The 21377-nt window shown below is 43.8% G+C and overlaps 1 protein-coding gene across 6 annotated transcripts in view; it reads right to left on the reverse strand.

Moving 5' to 3' along the window:
* The window catches only part of LOC112225239 (neurabin-1), a 38199-nt gene extending 17096 nt beyond the window's left edge, over window positions 1-21103 (reverse strand). For 4 of the 6 annotated variants that reach the window (XM_042307021.1, XM_042307019.1, XM_024388995.2 and 1 more), the window contains exons 1-2: window positions 20928-21103; window positions 18365-20360 (exon numbers count right to left, since the gene is read on the reverse strand). In XM_042307021.1, the coding sequence (XP_042162955.1) occupies window positions 18365-20203 (1839 nt within the window). In that variant the 5' untranslated portion in view covers window positions 20204-20360; window positions 20928-21103. The remainder of the gene's footprint in view (window positions 1-18364; window positions 20361-20927) is intronic. The other 2 variants (XM_024388996.2, XM_024388994.2) reach the window with 1 other exon arrangement.
* Window positions 21104-21377: the final 274 nt, after the last annotated feature.

Here is a 21377-nt window from a genome sequence, read left to right on the forward strand (position 1 = left end):
AATGGTTTGTGAGATCAGTGTGGAAGAACTTGACTGGCCTGCACATAGCCCTGACCTCAACCCCATCAAACACCTTTGAGATGAATTGGAACGCCGACTGCGAGTCAGGCCAAAATCGGCCAAAATCAGTGCGTGACCTCACTAATGCTCGTGGCTGAATGGAAGCAAGTCCCCACAGCATTGTTCCAACATCTAGTGAAAAGCCTTCCCAGAAGTATGGCGGCTGTTATAGCAGCAAAAAGGAGGGACCAACTCCATATTAATGCCCATGATTTTGTAATGAGTAATGAGTAATGATGTTCGATGAGCAGGTGTCCACATACTTTTGGTCATGTAGTGTATGTATCCGACCTATCGAATGCAGCCTGGGCTGTGGGCTCCAAGGCCTTTATGGCATGTCGTCTCTTCCTCAGTCACAATGTGATATCCAGCCAGAGAGACAGAGCCAGAGCAAGCAGTGCAGCCAGATGGGAATTCAAAGCTGCTTTTTACAGATGAGCACAGGTCTGCTCTGGGACATCACCAGTAACACAGTAAGCTCTACTGATCACAGGGATAGTGCTCTTCGGGCTTTGATTTTTTTTCAGACATCCTGTGTCAAGAACTCCGGGAAACTGCAGATTTGTTTGGGTTTAAAAAGAAAAAGGAATGCTGACGAGTCTACAACTGTCAAAGCCAAAGGAATGAACTCAGTCTAGTGTGGATTCTGTTCTCCCTCATTTCTAAGGCATGGGGTCAGCTTCAAGTGTGACCTCACTGAAACAGTGCTCTCCATACATGGACAGAGCAGTTGTTACCTCATGCATCCACAGTGTCTGGACCCTACCCAATGCCCTCACCATGTTATTACAACTCAATGAAGGGCTCAGAAAAGAGGGGCCCACTGTTCCAGTCAGAGCACTTTAAATCGAGTAGAGAATACCAGAGACAAACAAAAACGGGCTCAGTTATTCTCCAGGGGATAGACGTAAAGCCTGGCCGTCCATGGTTTGGGAAGTTAGACGTCTAACTGGGAAAGACTTATCCTCTCTCTCTCTCTCCATGGCAGTTCATGGCCGTTGTGATCTCCCGAGTTCTCCCCAGATGTCGCGAGCGGTGCGGACGTATGGTCCGGGAGATTAAAGCACGCCGTCCTCAGAGAGAAACAGGAGGTTGCCGTCTGCTCGGGGCTGGCAGAGTGGGACTGAGAACAAGGCTATAGGATTAGAACCGGGTTTCGTTTGGAAGCTTGGCTGGAGTCGTAGTGAGAAGGCTGCACGGTGTAATCCAGTACACATTTCCACAGCCCCGAGGTCCGGATCCCAGGAGCGTGTCTGGACTTGAGGATCCAGGCAGGCCAGGCGGTCGGTCGTCTCCGACACCCGCCGGTCTCTGTGTAGACTACTATGGGTTTCTCACGTGAACATTCCTAGTGTAAACAGATTGGAAACCAAAAAGGGTGTGTACACACTACTGCAATTTTGCGGTGAATGGAAGAATGCCATTTAGGAAGCCTCATCCCTCTCCTAGAAGCCCAGCTCTACTCTCCTCGTCATCTTATCAGAGGTAGAGCTAGCTTTCGACCGTGTCTCTGGGTATAATTTAGTTTTAGCTGAACACTATCCTCTCCTCCTCAAAGGCAAGGCCATCTCATGAAGGATTCAGATTAGAGTGGATCTGCCAAATAATACAGGGCGTACAAATGTTTTCTGGTATTTCAAATGAAAACAGTTCAGTCAAAGCACATCAGTCCTTGATTTATCTGACACACACACACACACACATTTAAAAAAAGGTTGAGAACAATGTGCTCTACAAACGTCCGTACTTACATGAACAACCAGGCAGATCAGTTTGGGGATTTAATAGCCAGTTCAAATCCAAACAAATCAATAAAAACGAAAGCAGACAGAAAATGTAATTAAAAGATGAAAAAGGCTTGGTTTTGGGGGTTTACAGTAATTAGGTGGAGAAAACGTAATAGAAAATGTAACTGTGGAACGGAGGGAACACACTGATGATTCCCAGGCTTCAGTTGGACTCTGCAGCACTGAAGTGGTTTTGCTTGGCTTCTTCCCTGGCACTTTTTCTGTACCGACTTTCCTGTTGCCATGGAATACTTCCAGCTATTCGGAACAACGTTCCTTTCTCTTGCGGCTGAAACCTAATCACTCAAGCACTGTCTTGTGTGGTAGACACAAGAAAAAGACTCAGAAATCAAATCTCTTTATTAGCCCCGAAAAAAAAACACACAGCTTGCTGTTGTTATCACCGATCTCCAGTTACCATGTGAAACCCCCAGTTACCTTTATCTCTGTGTGCAAGCCTGGTGGTTGGGCAGGTACGGATCACCATTGGTTCCAATTCTGGAGGCCCAACTTTCAGTGAACATCACTTAGCCTACACCGACCAGGGCAAGCAGATTCAAAATCAATTGGTCAAGCTCACTGCATTTCCTTTGACTACTTGGCTGAAAGCTTGGCAATTAATGTAGCATTAGTTTTTTGTTGTTGTGCCTCTAAATCTTTAATGGGGTGGCAGAAGCTGTGAAGTGGCTTGGTAAGCCATAGTGCCATCTGCTTCATATGCTCTCTTTCTCCACGTCGTGTGAAAGCCCGTCTCTCAGCACGCCTGGCTTCATTAATGCACGTCATCCACCTTCAACCAACATAGAGGGCTGCTGTAGACACACACACAAAAAACTTTCCCCTCTCCCGTTATCCCCCCCCCCAAAAAAAAACCACTGTGGGAAATGAGTCAGCAGCTGAGAGAGAAACTAACCAGAGAATGCAGCACCCCACCAGGGTACCAAAGCGAGCACAGAGCACTGGATCGGGAGGAGCACATTACGTAAGCAGCTACAAATGAAAACATGCTGTGGGAACGGGAAAGGGGTCTGGTGCGGATCATACAGTAATTAGGAAAGAAAGCATGCCACCAAGTTATTCAGTCCTGAATAAACCGAACACAGAATAGGCCCAATATTTCCTGCTAGCATGCTCTACAAAAGAACATAGGACCAGATAAACATATACATTGGTTGGATAACAAAAACTATGTCAAGGTAGGCCTACTTTTGAACTCGACCTTTGAAGAAATAAACAATGAATGAATCACTCTGGAAAAGAAAGATACTGACTGGCTGTTTAATTGGGACAAAGAGGCCATACCCTAACCCTGTTTTTGGTGATTTGGAGTCTGAGAAAAATAGAATGCAGCGTAATTCCAGTTTGGAATCAGATATGTGACTCGCACGTCACTACTTCACAGGAGCACCATTTTTATTTTATTTTATCAAACTGCATTTTTTTTTGTCAGATATGCCTTCTGGATGTGAACTTTCATGTGCCTTAATAACAAATTTGTACAAATAACAAATAAGAATAAAATTGTTAAAATTACTAGCTAAAAAGGACAGCAACCTTCCCGCTAGACATGATTGGCTGAGATAATGCCAAGAGATGCGTTTGGATTGGTCTACCATCTGACACGCGTCGGTCTATAACATGAGCTGGTCAGTATGTGTAGGTAATCATTTTTAACGCAGCTTTTTTAGAAATATATCACGTTGTAGAACTGCATAAGTGCTGTTCTCCACTTTCTGGAGGACCGAGTTTTGAAATCAGTGGAATTAGAGTGATGGCTAACGAGATTGATTGCAAATGTGCAGACAGGGTCGAAAAGAGAACACACACTTGTCTACGGATTACATCTTCAAGCTAAGAGGCAACCATGATGGAGAAGGAGAAGTATCCATCCATATATACGGGTAAGAGAGTCTAGCTAGCTACATTTTCTGATATCTCACGTTTCTAATTTTGTCAGAAAGTTGTTTTTATTTCAAGTTAAAGTGTACTGTCAGCTAGCTAACATTACGTGTATGATCTGTGTAGTAATATTATCTCAGAGCCATTTGCTTTGCTAGTTATAGCCTAATGTTAGCTAGTTAATATTGAACCTGGTTGGTTAGCTACCTGCAGATTCATGCAGGGTAGTAACGTTATGAGTTCGGATTATGGTTAATTGTTTAGCAAGCTAGCTACATGTCTAAAAATACATTATGCAAGTAACTACTTCAACAGAATGTTTATGATGTCACTGCGACAGCTGTTGATAGACGTAGCTGGTAAATTTGCTCTGGCTATCTACTCTGATTTCAGAGCACTTTCAGCTGAATGTGCACGAGCGCAGAATAACTGACCAATTTACGAACACTCAACAGCTGTTGAATACGGCCGTTGAATACGGCCGGTGTCAATAAATGTTGGCAAAAAAGAGTCATTCAATTGCTGCCAACAGCACAGTTGCAGTTACCAACGCTCTGGATAACATTAAAAACAGCCTAACCAGCTCTGCTAGGGCAAGTAAAATGGTCAGAGTGAGCTGTTCTCTCATTTGTGTCTGGAAGTAGCTAGCAAGCTAGCCAACGTTAGTCAGTTAGCTTGGGTGCTTGACTGCTGTTAGGTCTGTACGCTCAGATCAACCCTACTCCTCAGCCAGAGCGTCCAGTGTGCGCTCTGAACCCCCCCCCCCGAGAGCTGAACACTCTGAATTTACGAACGGCAAATCTGACAACACACTTAAGTTTATGAACGCCCAGAGCACACTCTGGCACACCAGTAGTATAAACCAGCCTTTAGTCTTGAAATCTTTGGTTGTTTAGGACATACAGTAGCCTCACATGTGAATCGTTAAATAGATGGTTGGGGCTAAAGCTTAACATGCTGTAAATGATGCTGAATGGGTGAAGACAAAGACAAGCTCTCCAGTAGGTGTACCAAAACATTCAAAGGGCATTTTCTCAAAAGTGAGGTTACCAGTTCATCAACTTTCAAAGCAGAATTATTTCCCACTGTTCCTCAACTGTAGTGTATGATATACCATTTTCTTGTGATTGTATTTGTTTGTCCCACTATCAAGTGAGTGTATGAATAAGGGGCAGAGGGCGGCAGGGTAGCCTGGTGGTTAGAGCGGCAGGGTAGCCTAGTGGTTAGAGCGTTGGACTAGTAACCAGAAGGTTGCAAGTTCAAACCCCTGAACTAACAAGGTACAAATCTGTCGTTCTGCCCCTGAACAGGCAGTTAACCCACTGTTCCTAGGCCGTCATTGAAAATAAGAATTTGTTCTTAACTGACTTGCCTAGTTAAATAAAGGTATAAAAATAAAAAAAAGTGCTTGTGCGCTTTATCTAAATATTCATTTTTTAAAATTATTGCTGTAGTTATCACCTACTTTTATCCCATGTATATAAAAAAAACACAATTTAACATAAGACTGAATGGAGCCGGTCGGTCACATAAAATCAAAGGAGCATGGAGTAGAGATGAGTTGAGCAGGTTTGTTTACACATGGCTCGCAAACTCAGATTAACCTCGTTGTGTCCAGCCGTGCGGCTAAAAAGTATCTGATACCACTTCGTCTTCTGCAGCGCTGAAAACACAAGTTATTGATGTACTTGTATTTGTAATCGCATAATGAAACACAGTATGAGGCAATCACAATCAGCCCCAGACCAGCCAGTCTCTCACTGTGCCAAAGAGCTTAAAAGGCAGCATTGAGGCAGCTGTATTGGTATTCAGGCCCATCCCTCCAGTCTCCAGCCCAGGTGGCTGGAGAGAGCCCAGATCCTGGCTGTGCCTCACTCTCTTCTCAGGCTATGCTGGTTTGGCTTAAATGCGGAAGACAAATTGCAGTTGAATGCATTCAGTTGTACAACTGACTGGGTATCCCCCTTTCCCTTTCTCTGCTGGCATGATGAGAGGTGGTGGGTGTCAGACACATTCCTTTTGCCACCAAACAGAGATAGGAAATGGAAAGCATAACACTTTGTGGACGGGACGGAAGGGAGTAGCCCATAGCGAAAGAGGACTCAACTTTGTATCTGTGCCATCATAGCATCTGTGACAGCATGGGCAGCGCCATTGAGGCTTTCTTCTTCAAGATCAGCTTATCCCTGCCGATGACCTGGTTGGATATGACTCTAACAGGGTCACCAGGGGGGGGTCAGGCAATGAAGTTGGAAGTCCCACCCAGTTGACTACATTAAAATTGTGGAAACCCTCAATGGCGCTGCCCATGCTAATATACCCTTTTGGCCACTAGAGGCCTCTATCATGCTGTATGGAGTAGCCCCTCTTGGAGGTCCCCTGACCACAGTGGAGGGCCCGGACTATATCTAGCCTCATTCACTTTCCAGGGTTCCCACACAGAAAATAAAGTGGGAAGGAGAGGAGTGGCACAGCCCACTGCTGTGAACAAAGGATCCGTTTCAGATTTTTACAACATACATGAGTAATCACACACAGCCTCTGGTACGAGGAATTCCTTTTCAGGGCTTGTGGGTTTTAGCAAACGGAGAGAAGCAGGGGGACAGAGGGGAACATACTGTCACCACTGGCAGACGTTTGTCCCTTACACAGTCAGCACGAAGGAACGCTGTTACAGCCTACAACATGACAGAGATGGCTGATGCCTGCCCAATACAGTTGAAGTCGGAAGTTTACATACACTTAGGTTGGAGTCATTAAAACTTGTTTTTCAACCACTACGCAAATTTCTTGTTAACAAACTATAGTTTTGGCATCTACTTTGTGCATGACACAAGTCATTTTTCCAACAATTGTTTACAGACAGATTATTTCACTTAAAATTCACTGTATCACAATTCCAGTGGGTCAGAAGTTTACATACATTAAGTTGACTGTGCCTTTAAACAGCTTGGAAAATTCCAGAAAATTATGTCATAGCTTTAGAAGCTTCTGATAGGCTAATTGACATCATTTGAGTCAATTGGAGGTGTACCTGTGGATGTATTTCAAGGCCTACCTTCAAACTCAGGGCCGCTCATCAAGGAAGCCACTGCTCCAAAACCACCATAAAAAAAAGCCAGACTACGGTTTGTAACTTCACATGGGGACAAAGATTGTACTTTTTGGAGAAATGTCCTCTGGTCTGATGAAACAAAATAGAACTGTTTGGCCATAATGCCCATCGTTATATTTGGAGGAAAAATGGGGGCTTGCAAGCCGAAGGACACCATCACAACCGTGAAGCACGGCGATGGCAGCATCATGTTGTGGGGGTGCTTTTCTGCAGGAGGGACTGGTGCACTTCACAAAATAGATGGCATCATGAGGAGGAAAATTATGTGGATATATTGAAGCAACATCTCAAGACATCAGTCAGGATGTCTTGGTCGCAAATGGGATCAATGGACAATGACCCCAAGCATACTTCCAAAGTTGTGGCAAAATGGCTTCAGGACAACAAAGTCAAGGTATTGGAGTGGCCATCACAAAGCACTGACCTCAATCCCAATCTCAATCCCTCAATTTGTGGGCAGAACTGAAAAAGTGTGTGCGAGCAAGGAGGCCTACAAACCTGACTCAGTTACACCAGCTCTGTCAGGAGGAATGGGCCAAAATTCACCCAACTTATTGTGGGAAGCTTGTGGAAGGCTACCCGAAACGTTTGACCTAAATTAAACAATTTACAGGCAATGCTACCAAATACTAATTGAGTGTATGTAAACTTCTGACCCACTGGGAATGTGATGAAAGAAATAAAAGCTGAAAGAAATCATTCTCTCTACTATTATTCTGACATTTCACATTCTTAAAATAAAGTGGTGACCCTAACTGACCTCAAACAGGGAATTGTTACGAGGATTAAATGTCAGAAATTGTGAAAAACGGAGTTTAAATGTATTTGGCTAAGGTCTATGTAAACTTCAGACTTCAACTTTACATACACCGAACAGTACACTCCTGAAAGTACAGTGTCTAACAGTATAGAAAGTTGAGACTATAGTTAAGCCAGTAAGGAAAAAGTACTCTAGACATAAAATGCTCTGCAACCAATCCATGTTGAGTGCAGTTCGCAGTACACGCAAACGTTAGCCAGCAAACGACTAACATATTCTTATTTACAATGCCCTATCAAAAGTCTTATCCACCACACCCTGTGTGTGAGGGAAGGGGCAATGTCTGTGTTTACTTGACCGAGTCAGTGCATGGTACTTCCTGTGACAGCGTGGTGGGGGTGGGGCAGAGTGTGAGAGCAGCAGGTGCACATCCTGGTTCCTGCTGCCATTTACTTTTCTCTGATGATTAACTTAATCGTCTACTCCACCCGGGCTGAAACCACGATGTGCAGTGCAGAACAATAGTTACCCCAGCCCCTTTGGACAGTGAATTAACTGCTTAACTACAGTATACATAATACCTCTGTACTACACTGTATCTACAACAGGATAATAACACACCTGGCACTTGGGAGTGTTACCGCTCTACTATAATTCTCCAACCTGTGGTCATAGCATTGGTGTCAAGGTGAACCTGAATTCCAGCAGACACACATAGCCGGTTGTGCTGTATGTAAAGCCCTGTGGTTCAGTTTGAACATAGCTCTGTCACACCACTCCATGATTTTCCTCAGATTAGGACACACCTAGAAAAACTATTCCGAATGTGCAGAGGGGTTAACCCTGTCCTTACCTCTACTGACGGGCGCAACCAAATGTTTCAAAAGCGCTTGGAAGTGCCACTAAAAGCAAAGCTATATTACACTGGGCAAAAATAGCTCAAATAAAAGATCCTGGACATTTTCCATGAACACAAAAAGCTTATTTCTCTCAAATGTTGTGTACAAATTTGTTTACTTCCCTGTTAGTGAGCATTTCTCCCTTGCCAAGATAATCCATCCACCTGACAGATATGGCAAATCAAGAAGCTGATTAAATAGCAAGATCATTACACAGGTACACCTTGTGCTGGGGACAATAAAAAGGCCACTGTAAAATGTGCAGTTTTGTCACTACACAATGCCACAGATGTCTCAAGTTGAGAGAGTGCGCAATTGGCTTACTGACCTCAGGAATGTCCACCCAAAGTGTTGCCAGAGAATTTAATGTTCATGTATGTATCATAAGCCACCTCCAACGTAATTTTAGAGAATTTGACAATAAGTCCAACCAGCCTCACAACCGCAGACCACGTGTATGGCGTCGTGTGGGTGAGCGGTTTGCTTATGTCAACACTGTAAACAGAGTGCCACATGGTGGCGGTGGGGTTATTATGTGGGCAGGCATAAGCTACGGACAACGAACACAATTGCATTTTAATTGATGGCAAATTTAATGCAAAGAGATACAGTGACGAGATCCTGAGGCCCATTGTTGTGCCATTCATCCACCGCCATCACCTCATGTTTCAGCATAATGCACGGCCCCATGTCGCAAGGATCTGTACACAAATATCCCAGTTCTTCCATAGCCTGCATACTCAGACATGTCACCCATTGAGCACGTTTGGGATGCTCTGGGTCAACAACATGTTGCATTACCCGCCATTATCCAGCAACTTCACACAGCCATTCAAGGAGTGGGACAACATTCCACAGGCCACAATCAGCAGCCTGATCAACTCTATGCGAAGGAGTTATGTTGTACTGCATGAGACAAATGGTGGTCCCACCAGTTATTGACTGGTTTTCTGATCCACGCCCCTACTTTTTTTTTTAAGTATCTGTGACAAACAGATGCCATATCTGTATTCCCAGTCATGTGAAATCCATAGATTTGGACCTAATGAATTTATTTCAAATGACCGATTTCCTTATATGAACGGTAACTCAGTAAGATCTTTGAAATTGTTGCATGTTGCGTTTAAATTTTTTGAACAGTAACACATAAAACAATAGATTGTGCAAGAGGCATCTCAGAACGAAAGCAACTGTGTGGGAAAGACTATGTTAAGGCGCAAGCCCTGTGTTTTATGAAAATTTACCACGAGGCCTGTACCGTCGGCCAAGGGGCTGCTGCTGCAGTACATTACTACTGACACAGCTGCAATGGGAATGCAGTATATCCAACGCCCCATTAAAGTGGTCCGCTAGACAAACACTACCAAGATATTTCCCCACCACTGTACTAACGCACGGACAGACTGAGGAACCTTCAGCAATACAGCGATTTAGACTGCAGTAAATCGAGGAGCAGCAGTCCGCCCCGCTTCCTGGCGTATACTGTCGGAATATGAATGAGTGTGCACGTGTCAACAAGACAGTGGGTAGTACAGCAGACTGAGAATACACATTTAAAAAAAAGGGTCCTTAGTGTCACCTAGTAAGATAGATAAGCCTAACCTTTAAATCAATATGGCTCTTCTGCTTGGAATACTCAGCTTCTGACGAGCGCGGGTCAGGAACGTCATGTAAAGTTGGGATTCCCTAAGTAAAAACACCCGACTACCTCTAAGACGGTATCAAACAGAACAAACAGATGAACTATAGAGTTAATGGAATATGATGATAAATACATGCATCTCTCAAACAATTCACCTGAATGAATTACAATCTATTAAAAAATCAGGGGGAAACAAATAGTCTATCCACATGTGTAACTGCAAAGTGCCTTTTGAATTTGGTTAGGGGACATGTTCCGAATGGAAGTCTCCTGCAGCAGCAGCTTGACAAAGATGACCTTTCTTCTTCAGATGACAACCTCTCTGTACAGGCTCAGGTTACACACAGAGACCTAATCCTGCTGCAGGCTGGAGCACAAAGCACTTTGTCTCTCCTCTGATAGCCGGCCAGGGCTCCAGAGTGGTCCGCCGTGACAGTGCCAGCTCAGACCTGCACACTGTTGAAGGGAAAAGGATGGGCACGACTGGTGGGGGAGAGAGCCATTGTCAATGGAAGCCCCCCAGTCAAGCACTACTAGTAAAAGGGAACTAGGACGTCATTCGTAATGTGCCGCTGGAGGCGAGGACAGACTTGTGTTGGAGATGCAAAGGAAAGATGCTTCAGTTAGGCTAAAGATGAAGATCAAACTGTCAAATGGGCAATTCCACAGGTATCTCCCGATTGTTCAGGCAATTCTCACTTAGGAATTTAACTGGGAGGTAAAATATTTAACATGCCTTTTACATCTATCACAAACAATAGTTTTTTTTCATGATGAAAGTGGCCACTTTATTCTTCTACATGCCTCCTGTAAGACCCTATGCTCCAGCAGGTATATTTCACTGGTCATCCCCAAAGCCAACTCCTCCTTTGGCTGCCTTTCCATCCTGGTCTCTGCTGCCAATGACTGGAACGAATTGCAAAAATCACTGAAGCTGGAGTCTTATACCTCCGTCACTAACTTTAAGCATCAGCTGTCAGTGCAGCTTACCAATCATTGCACCTGTACATAGCCCATCTGTAAATAGCTCACCCAACTACCTCATCCACATGTTGTTATTATTATTATTTTTGCTCATTTACACCCTAGTATCTATACTTGCACATTCATCTTCTGCACATCTATCACTCCAGTGTTAATAGTAAATTGTAATTACTTTGCCACTATGGCCTATTTATTGCCTTACCTCCCTAATCTTACTACATTTGCACACACTGTATATAGATTTTTCTACTGGGTTTTTGACTGTACGTTTGTTTATCCCGTGTGAGAACTCTGTGTTGTTTGTGTCGTACTGCTTTGCTTGATCTTGGCCAGGTCGCAGTTGTAAAAACTTGTTCTCAACTGGCCTACCTTGTTAAATAAAGGTGAAATAAATGAATATTTGTTTAAATTAACCGTACATAATGCAGACAACATCTTGGTGTCATTATACTCCACACAGTGTGCTCTAACATAGGGAGTATGTCTAGATTCAGAAAGACACACTTTCACCGACTTTATACATTATTTCTTATCTCAACTATTCTTTTAGATTTTGTTCGATTTTAAAAGACAAGATTGTTTGGAACAATATAGTCTACAAGTACGTGACATTTCCAGAGTGGTCTCTCTGCAGTTTTGATTCACTTTATGAGCACAACCAACACAGTGAATGGTAAACGAACTCAAAGGGAATTACTCCCGCTGATTTGCTGAATGTGCAATCCTACAGGAGGGTTGCCCATCACCTTGTCCTAGAGAGATTTAAATGGTTACCAAACCACCACAACAGGGTATGCTCACACGAAACACAGCCCTTATTTTAAGTGTTTCTAAAAAATCCCCTATGGGGAAACGAATGAATGGTGGAAAAACAATTGGAACCATTTCCTTGTTTGACCGCCAGGTCTTATGGGTATTATGACTCATGCTGTGGTACTCAATTTGAGATGGAACGAATACAGCACACATAACTTGACTTTCTAACCTTGTAAGGCTACACTTTGGAAACAAAATGGTAAGTATCGTAAGAGAAACCCATTCCTGCTTGCAATCTAATCGTTGAAGATGTTTTTCCATTTGGTGCGTTCCCTTTCGGAGTCAACACATAGCAGGAGACATCTCATCCTTGTGTTGGTAAGAGATACTCCCTCGTCACACTTAGGGCTTAGTCCTAACACGGAGACACCCTCTAATCTTTGTGTTATCGGGACAAAAACACTGGTGATCATACATTTATCTTTATTACAGGAGTTTAAGAAATGCATTCATGCATTATTTACTGAAGCGGTGTTTGATGGTGGAGTTTGCAGTGGTTTGAATTGCCGAACAAGTTGGTGAATTTGTCTTCACGTACACTGTTGCGATTCTCACTGTTCTATATGTATGGCAAGTCGATACTGTGATTTTATTGCCATTTCAGGTACCATATTGCTCACTACACACAGTGTACAAAACCTACTGACCAGGTGAAAGCTATGATCCCTTATTGACATCAGTTGCTAAATCCACTTCAAATCAGTGGAGATGAATGGGAGGAGACAGGTTAAAGAAGGATTTTTAAAGCCTTGAGACAACTGAACTATGGATTGTGTATATGTGCCATTAAGAGGGTGAATGGGGAGGCAGGTAGCCTAGTGGTTGGAGCGTTGTGCCAGTAACCGAAAGGTTGCTAGATCGGATCCCTGAGCTGACAAGGTAAAAATCTGTCATTCTGCCCCTGAACAAGGCAGTTAACCCACTGTTCCCCGGTAGGCCATCAATGTAAATAAGAATTTGTTCTTAACTGAGTTGCCTAGTTAAATAAAAGGTTAAAGAAAAATAAAATAAAAAAGACAAAGGATTTAAGCGCCTTTGAATGGAGTACGGTAGTAGGTGCCAGGCGCACCGGTTTGAGTGTGTCAAGAACTGCAACGCTGCTGGGTTTTTCACACTCAACAGTTTCCTGTTTGTATCAAGAATGGTCCACCATCCAAATGACATCCAGCCAACTTGACACAACTTTGGGAAGCATTGGAGTCAACATGGGCCAGCATCCCTGTGGAACGCTTTCAACACCTTGTAGAGTCCATTCCCCAACGAATTGAGGCTGTTCTGAGAGCAAAAGGAGGTGCAACGCAATGTTTTGTTTTGTACACTCTGTGTTTGTCTGCTGCAGAGAGACAGGAAAAATAGTTTTGATCAGTTATAGAAATAAAAAATGCTGAAAACATGTTGGCTCACTATTTAAAAAGGACCTGGAGAACAAGCTCTAGGTTGAAAAATACTGGAGCTTTGGGGCAGGTACAGTTGATGTCGGATGTTTACATACACTTAGGTTGGAGTCATTAAAACTCGTTTTTCAACCACTCCACAAATTTCTTAACTACAGTTTTGGCAAGTCAACTAGGACATCTACATTGTGCATGACACAAGTCATTTTTCCAACAATTGTTTACAGACAGATTATTTCACTTATGATTCACTGTATCACAATTCCAGTGGGTCAGAAGTCTACATACACTAAGTTGACTGTGCCTTTAAACAGCTTGGAAAATTCAAGTAAATTATGTCATGGCTTTAGAAGTTTATGATAGGATAATGGACATCATATGAGTCAATTGGAGGTGTGCCTGTGGACTTATTTCAAGGTCTACCTTCAAACTCAGTGCCTCTTGCTTGACATCATGGGAAAAATCAAAAGAAAATCGGCCAAGACCTCAAAAAAGAACTGTAGACCTCCACAAGTCTGGTTCACCTTGGGAGCAATTTCCAAACACCTGAAGGTACAACGTTCATCTGTACAAACAATAGTACACAAGTATAAACACCATGCGATCTCCACCCGGCACAGCCAGAAGAGGACTGGCCACCCCACATAGCCTGGTTCCTCTCTAGGTTTCTTCCTAGGTTTCTAGGGAGTTTTTCCTAGCCACCGTGCTTCTACACCTGCATTGCTTGCTGTTTGGGGTTTTAGGCTGGGTTTCTGTACAGCACTTTGAGATATCAGCTGATGTACGAAGGGCTATATAAATAAATTTGATTTGTTTTTATTTTTTGATCACGAAGCTGTCATACCGCTCAGGAAGGAGACGCGTTCTGTCACCTAGAGATGAACGTACTTTGGTGCGAAAAGTGTAAATCAATCCCAGAACAGCAAAGGACCTTGAAGTTGCTGGAGGAAACAGGGACAAAAGTATCTTTTTCCACAGTAAAATGAGTTCTATATCAACATAACTGGAAAGGCCGCTCAGCTCCACAACCGCCATAAAAAAGCCAGGCTACGGGTCTTCCAGCATGACGACCCGAAACACACAGCCAGGGCAACTAAGGAGTGGCTCCGTAAGAAGCATCTCAAGGTCCTGGAGTGGTATAGCCAGTCTCCAGACCTGAACCCAATAGAAAATCCTTGGAGGGAGCTGAAAGTCCGTATTGCCCAGCGACAGCCCCGAAACCTGAAGGATCTGAAGAAGGTCTGTATGGAGGAGTGGGCCAAAATCCCTGCTGCAGTGTGTGCAAACCTGGTCAAGAACTACAGGAAACGTATGATCTCTGTAATTGCAAACAAAGGTTTCTGTACCAAATATTAGGTTCTGCTTTTCCGATGTATCAAATACTTATTGCATGCAATAAAATGCAAATTAATTACTTAAAAATCATACAATGTGATTTTATGGATTTTTGTTTTGGATTCAGTCTCTCACAGTTGAAGTGTACCTATGCTAAAAATTACAGACCTCTACATGCTTTGTAAGTAGGAAAACCTGCAAAATCGGCAGTGTATCAAATACTTGTTCTCCCCACTGTGTGTGTGTGTGTACATATTAGTTGAGGTCAGAAGTTATATATATATATAGACAGTACCAGTCAAAAGTTTGGACACCTAGTCATTCAAGTTTTTATTTTATTTTTACAGTTGTCTACATTGTAGAATAATAGTGAAGACATCAAAACTATGAAATAACACAAGTGTCAGACAAATCAAAATACATTTGAGATTCTTCCAAGTAACCACCCTTTTTCTTGATGACAGCTTTTCAGACTCTTGACATCCTCTCAACCAGCTTAATGAGGTAGTCGCTTGGAATGCTTTTCAATTAACAGGTGTGCCTTGTTAAAAGTTCATTTGCGGAATTTCTTTCATTCTTAATGCGTTTGAGCCAATCAGTTTTGTTGTGACGTGAGAAGGTATGGTTGGTATACAGAAGAACAGCTCAAATAAGCAAAGAGAAATGACAGTCCATCATTACTTTAAGACATGAAGGTCAGTGAATGCAGAACATTTCAAGAACTTTGAAAGTTTCTTCAAGTGCAGTTGCAAAAACCATCAAGCGCTATGATGAAACTGGCTCTCATGAGGACCGCCACAGGAAAGGAAGACTCTGAGTTACGTCTGCTGTAGAGGAGAAGTTCATTTGAGTTAACTGCACCTCAGATTGCAGCCCAAATAAATGATTCACGGAGTTTAAGTAACAGACACATCTCAACATTAACAGTTCAGAGGAGACTGCATGAATCAGGCCTTCATGCGGAGAAACCACTACTAAAGGACACCAATAATAAGAGACTCGCTTGGGCCAAGAAACACAAGCATTTTTTTTAACCTTTATTTAACTAGGCAAGTCAGTTAAGAACAAATTCTTATTTTCAATGATGGCCTAGGAACAGTGGGTTAACTGCCTTGTCAGGGGCAGAACGACAGATTTGTACCTTGTCAGCTCGGGGGTTTAAACTTGCAACCTTCCGGTTACTAGTCCAACGCTCTAACCACTAGTCCAAACCGCTGTGTCTTTGTGAGATATAGAGTAGGTGAACAGATGATCTCGGCATGTGTGGTTCCCACCGTGAAGCATGGAGGAGGTGTGATGGTGCTTCGCTGGTGACACTGTCAGTGATTTATTTAGAATCCAAGGCACACTTAACCAGCATGGCTACCACAGCATTCTGCAGCGATATGCCATCCCATCTGGTTTGCGCTTAGTGGGAACTATTTGTTGTTTTTCAACAGGACAATGACCTAACACACCTCCAGGCTTATTTTGAAAAAGTAAAAATAAAGAAAAACCCTTGAATGAGTAGATGTGTCCAAACTTTTGACTGGTACTGTATCCATGTACAGTATGTATATATATATATATTTTTTAGTAATTGATATTGAGTCAAAGTATCGATATATAATCCAAAATAATACTGTGATATATAACTATACCGATATTTTTCCCCCGTCAGTACTAAAGCCGATTTATGGTCATTCCGCGTCCGTATTGGGAGTACAGCATTTACTGCGATGCAGCCTCTGCAGAAGTTAGTACAGGACGTACCGCCCCCACCTACCGTCAACCAATCATGTCAATGCGGAGCCATACGGAGCTCTCCACATTGTTATAACATTTGGGAGGTGCACAGCGATGTGCTCCGGAGCTTGGTTTGGCATCCGCAAGCCTCCGGAGGCTTCACAATTGTGTCTCACTCTCTGTATGGAGCCTCTTGATCGTATGCCGGATAAAGCATAAATGAGCTTTAACTCAGTTCTTCCAGGATTTTGTGCCATTTAAACTTTTTTTTTTTTAAAGAGTTGGATGCAAAATGCTTGATTTAGCTCAAATTTATCATGAAAATGCGCTGACGAGGGGACGTTTTGCTTGATTTAACCATTTTATGCAGTGATTGGTTAAAATTGCGAGCTCTCGCAGAATTGCAAAATCCTGGAGGGACTGGTTATTGAGCTCTGTCAATATGTGAACTGTTACTGAGCAGGAGGAAGACAATGCAACACATTGTTGTAAAGTGTAAAGCTCGGGCCAATCTCTGCCATGTCATCCCTGGGACAGATGCAGCGCACTGTTGTTCGTGTCGTCCTCCAGGTCAGCTACTGGCCCCCTTTTCCAGGACCTCCTCCCTCAGAACCCCTACCAGGCCAATTGGGGGCCATACACACCCTCAGATAACACATTCGAGGCTCTGGATAAACATTGACCAGATCACAGGCTGTGGAAAGCCCTGAAGTGATTTGTTTTCCCCTGTTCTACCAAAATGTTGATTAGATGTGGTGATAATAGGAGATAGCACCCAACCCAGCCCACTCCATGTTAATGCTTGTTTACATGATTGCCAGTGGTAATGGGGGGAAAAATCAAATAAATTACATCATTTGTTTGGTAATGCCAGGCACAGGCCCAGATAATAATACCCACTAGTTTACCATCTTTAAATCACTCACCGGCAACCAACTGAGCATATAGACCTGGCGGATCATTAACACAATACATGGGTGGGATTTCTGGAGTGTGTCGTTTGTTCCCAAAAGGGATTTACGTTCTGCTCATAATAAGATTAAATAGTAAAACCAAGAATTCCATACATACATACATACCACTGTCATGAAATGACTTGGCACCGGTCTGTAAATCAGATCGTACGAGTGAATGAACATCTACACTTTGTCAACAAACAAAAAAAGTCCCTTACATGTTCACAAGTATACATGGCTGATTAACAGTGAATGGAAAGAATCCTTCTCAAGGAGGAGGCCTATAACCAACCACCCTACAAGTCACTGGAGGAGCCACGACGAGGTTGTTTACACTGTACAGTAAAAGTCAGGTTCCGCCACACGTCACTCCAGTTCCCTCCCGGCTGTCCTCATTCATAGCCCTTATGTAATGTCAACAATGTTTCCAAAAATACCCCTAGGAGCATTCCGGACTGACATCCGCAAATATGTCTCCACTATTACTAGCCTAGATCCTATGCAGTTTTAATAGGAGAAATGTGTGACTCTCAGACACGTCAGCTTTAGGCAATGTCTCAGTATTTACAGAAGCTTAAAAACGCGCCATAGTTTGGGTTTTCATCCATTACACGGTTTGCCTGATACTATACTACTACAGCAGCCATAACAACATCAGCATGTGGGACAAAGATACTCATTTTGTGTGTGATCCGTCAGTCAACGCAACAAAGAATGCCCTCTACAAATATTTCAACACCGAGCAAAGTTAATGCTTAATAAGTTAGATCCAAAAGGGCACCAGCGGTGACATTGTCCAGTATATTACCACATATACAACTGACCTCTCTCAGACCGTTAAGAAGGTCAGACAAGAGTTAGCCAGCTATGAAACCCTATTGTAAAGGTTTGCATTCTGGAAGAGTTGAATAATCAAAGCAATTATCATGAACTTCAGTTTAGATTAACAAGGTGACATTTCACTTTTTTAAAATTAAATAATACATTCTTACCCGTATTGGAGATGTTGAGAACTTGATCTTCCTCCGTGGTTCTGGTTCCTCCTCATCCGAGAGTCCAGGGGCATCCTCATAGTCCTCTTCATACTTCTCCTCACCGGGCTGCTCCTCCTGCTCTTGTTCCTCCTCCTCCTCCTCCTCGTCCTCCTCCTTGAGGATCTGGTCAGTATCCCTATCGTCCACAAATGCTGCGTTCTCTATGCCGTACACCACTGGGGGAACCTTGCCCCTGATTCTTTGTTCCACCTGTTCACTCTCCTCCTCAGCAACCTCCTCATCCACCTCTTCCTCATTGCAAGCCCCAGTTTGATTTGCAGGACTTGTGTCGTCCCTCCTCTCCTCTTTCAGTTCATGCTGCCGCAACTCCTCAACTCGGCTTCCTCCTTCCTTCTCCAGTGTCCTCGCAGTCTCCTTGCCCTCACCTTTCTCTAAGATCTGCCGATGGGGGTCGTCGTTCTGACCAATCACCTTGGGTGGTGATTCTTTCCGCTCAACTTTGAGCTCTTTTGGGGGGTGCACGTTCGTCTCCTCAAAAACATTGTCTTCGACATTCTCATTTTCATTCTCCTCGCTCTCGGATGACTCATTTTGGACCACTACGAGCTCAGCCCGGACCATACCAGGCAGAGATGAGGCCTGAGCAGGTGAGTTTTCCATGGTGAGACTCTGTGCCACATGCCCATCACTCTTGGCACTGTCTGAGGTTTTGGCCCTGTTGCTACTGTAAACACTACTGGCAATCACGGTAGTCTGTTTTTGATTCCCGGGGGATGGGCTGGAGAGTTTTACTCCATCGCTACTCACAGATGGCCTGCTAAAACCGTCACTGGTCGAGGGGGAGCACTTGTAAGAGCTTTGGCCACCTGGGGATATGGGCTCTGGGGAGATGGGTTTTTGGGTGGCATTGGCTGTTGGGGAAATATGTTTTCGGGTCGCGTTGGTGACTGGGGAGGTTGGTTTGAGAATGACACCGGTAACGATGGAGGTGGGTTTGTTAGTGGCGTCACTAGTTGGAGTGGTGGATTTATACAAGCCTTCCCTTGTCAGAGACGTAGGCAGTGAGCGATCAGTGGGACCGCATACTTTAGATGACATCTCTGTGGCTTTTGCCGCGTCGTCACTGTCCACAATGAAGTTGTCTAGCCGCTTGGACATGGGTCCGGCATTCAGCGACAACCTGGACACGTGTTTTGTCTCCTCAGTATCGCTCCTCTCATCCAGCCGGTTTTTCACCAATGGCGTAGGAACAGGCTCTGTTTTGATGTTGCTCGTCTCAGTGGACCCCGACAATCTCCTGGTACTTTTCCCCCCATCAGACACACTGCCCAGGGACACCCGGCTTACAACTCTGTTGGGAGACTTCTCCGCTGCGGGTTGTTCTTTGATGCTCCTCTCAAAGAGCTTTCTGGTCGAGCAAAACTTCTCTGCCAAAGCTGCTTTGTCAATTTCGACATCTTCTCCCTTGGGGTTTTTGTCTAAACTTTGAGATTCTGGGCTAGTGGCACTGCTCAAGCTTGTTTTGTGTGCGATGACTGCAAATGGTACCTTTGGTGGGGAGACCAGCAACACATCAGATTTCACCTCTTGACTCTCTTGCTGCTGACCATCCATTTGCAGGAAAATATTCTTTATCTTGTTCACCCGATTGCCAAAAGGCCTCCCCCTCGTGTCCTCCCGGGTGTCGCCAGAGCCATTTGCATACGTCTTTGCAGCGCCTTCGGATTTCGTCCCATCAAATGAGCACTTGATAGCATGGAAGTCGGACTTGTATGCATTTCTATGCGGCGACGCACTCCTCAGAGTCCTTTCTCCTTTGCTCTCGGCTTTTATCATTTTCAAAAGATTTACAGGGAGTGTCTTGGGAAGAGATATAACTAAGTATTTCCTTGTTTCTTGTTCCACTATTGTTGTTCTCTCTCGACCAGTGCCAAGGGCCCCGCTGAGATTCTCCAGCGCCCTTACCTCAAATCATGCGTAATGTGGTGGCCATCTACAAAGAAAATAGCAAAAAAACACGTTCAAAACCAAGCAGTTAGAATAATCCGAGCCTATCCAGCCAGGACCAGTGTCATATTAACTTTATGTAGCCCTCGTAAACTTCGGGCAACTTCATAGTAAAGGATCCCCCCACCACTACTGTACATCGTTGTAGACCAACTTCATTAATTTAATAAAAGGATATCAATCAATTTAGCCACACTGAATTTTAAAACATTTCTCTTTTTTATCTAACACTAGTAACCATTTAAAACACACCATGCTGCAACATTATGAGTTTACTAGCTTATTGTAGGCTATTGCGTAAAGATATGCTATAAATTACAACAGGCTACAGTCGATTTTATTCTTTAAACTGAATGGGCTTTCAAGTATCCAATTCTTAACCGGTCAAATGTATAATAAAGTCAGTTGAAGAGTTTCCACTGAGCCTGTGAGGAACACGTTCGATACAAAGTGTCTCTAGCGGTGATCAGTTTCATTGTAACAATTCAAAGTAAATCGAGAGCAAAACATCGGAGCTTTCCCGCACACAGATGAACTAACTTTACATTTTTACCTCCGATGGCCACTTGTTTCATCGTCCTATGCGCGGAAGACTCCTCGGTAGACAACTCTTGTGAAATGTATACTCCCAAACTTGTCATTTCTTCACCGCCATCGTTCCCCGTTCCATAGTTTCCCTCCCTCCTTGTACTCCAGACACAGACCTGTCGCGCTACCGCGCAAACCCTCGCCCTCGAGCGCGCCACACGATCAGACAAGATCGGGGGCGCGCACACGGACACATTCCAGGACTAGAAACCCCCACCCTCTTCTTGAGTGCATGCAGGTTGCGCAGACACATGAGAGCTTTGGGGAATATCGTGGAAAGAGAAGTACGGTATACTTCATGGAGAAACTCACCTACCGCACTGGTGCATATGAAAGAAGAACTTGGTTCTGGAAAAACGATTAAAAAAATTCCTCAAACCAACATCTGACCGATATACGGTTAGAGCATTGGGCT

The sequence above is a fragment of the Oncorhynchus tshawytscha genome, linkage group LG26 (assembly GCF_018296145.1).
Source record: "Oncorhynchus tshawytscha isolate Ot180627B linkage group LG26, Otsh_v2.0, whole genome shotgun sequence".
NCBI lineage: Eukaryota > Metazoa > Chordata > Actinopteri > Salmoniformes > Salmonidae > Oncorhynchus > Oncorhynchus tshawytscha.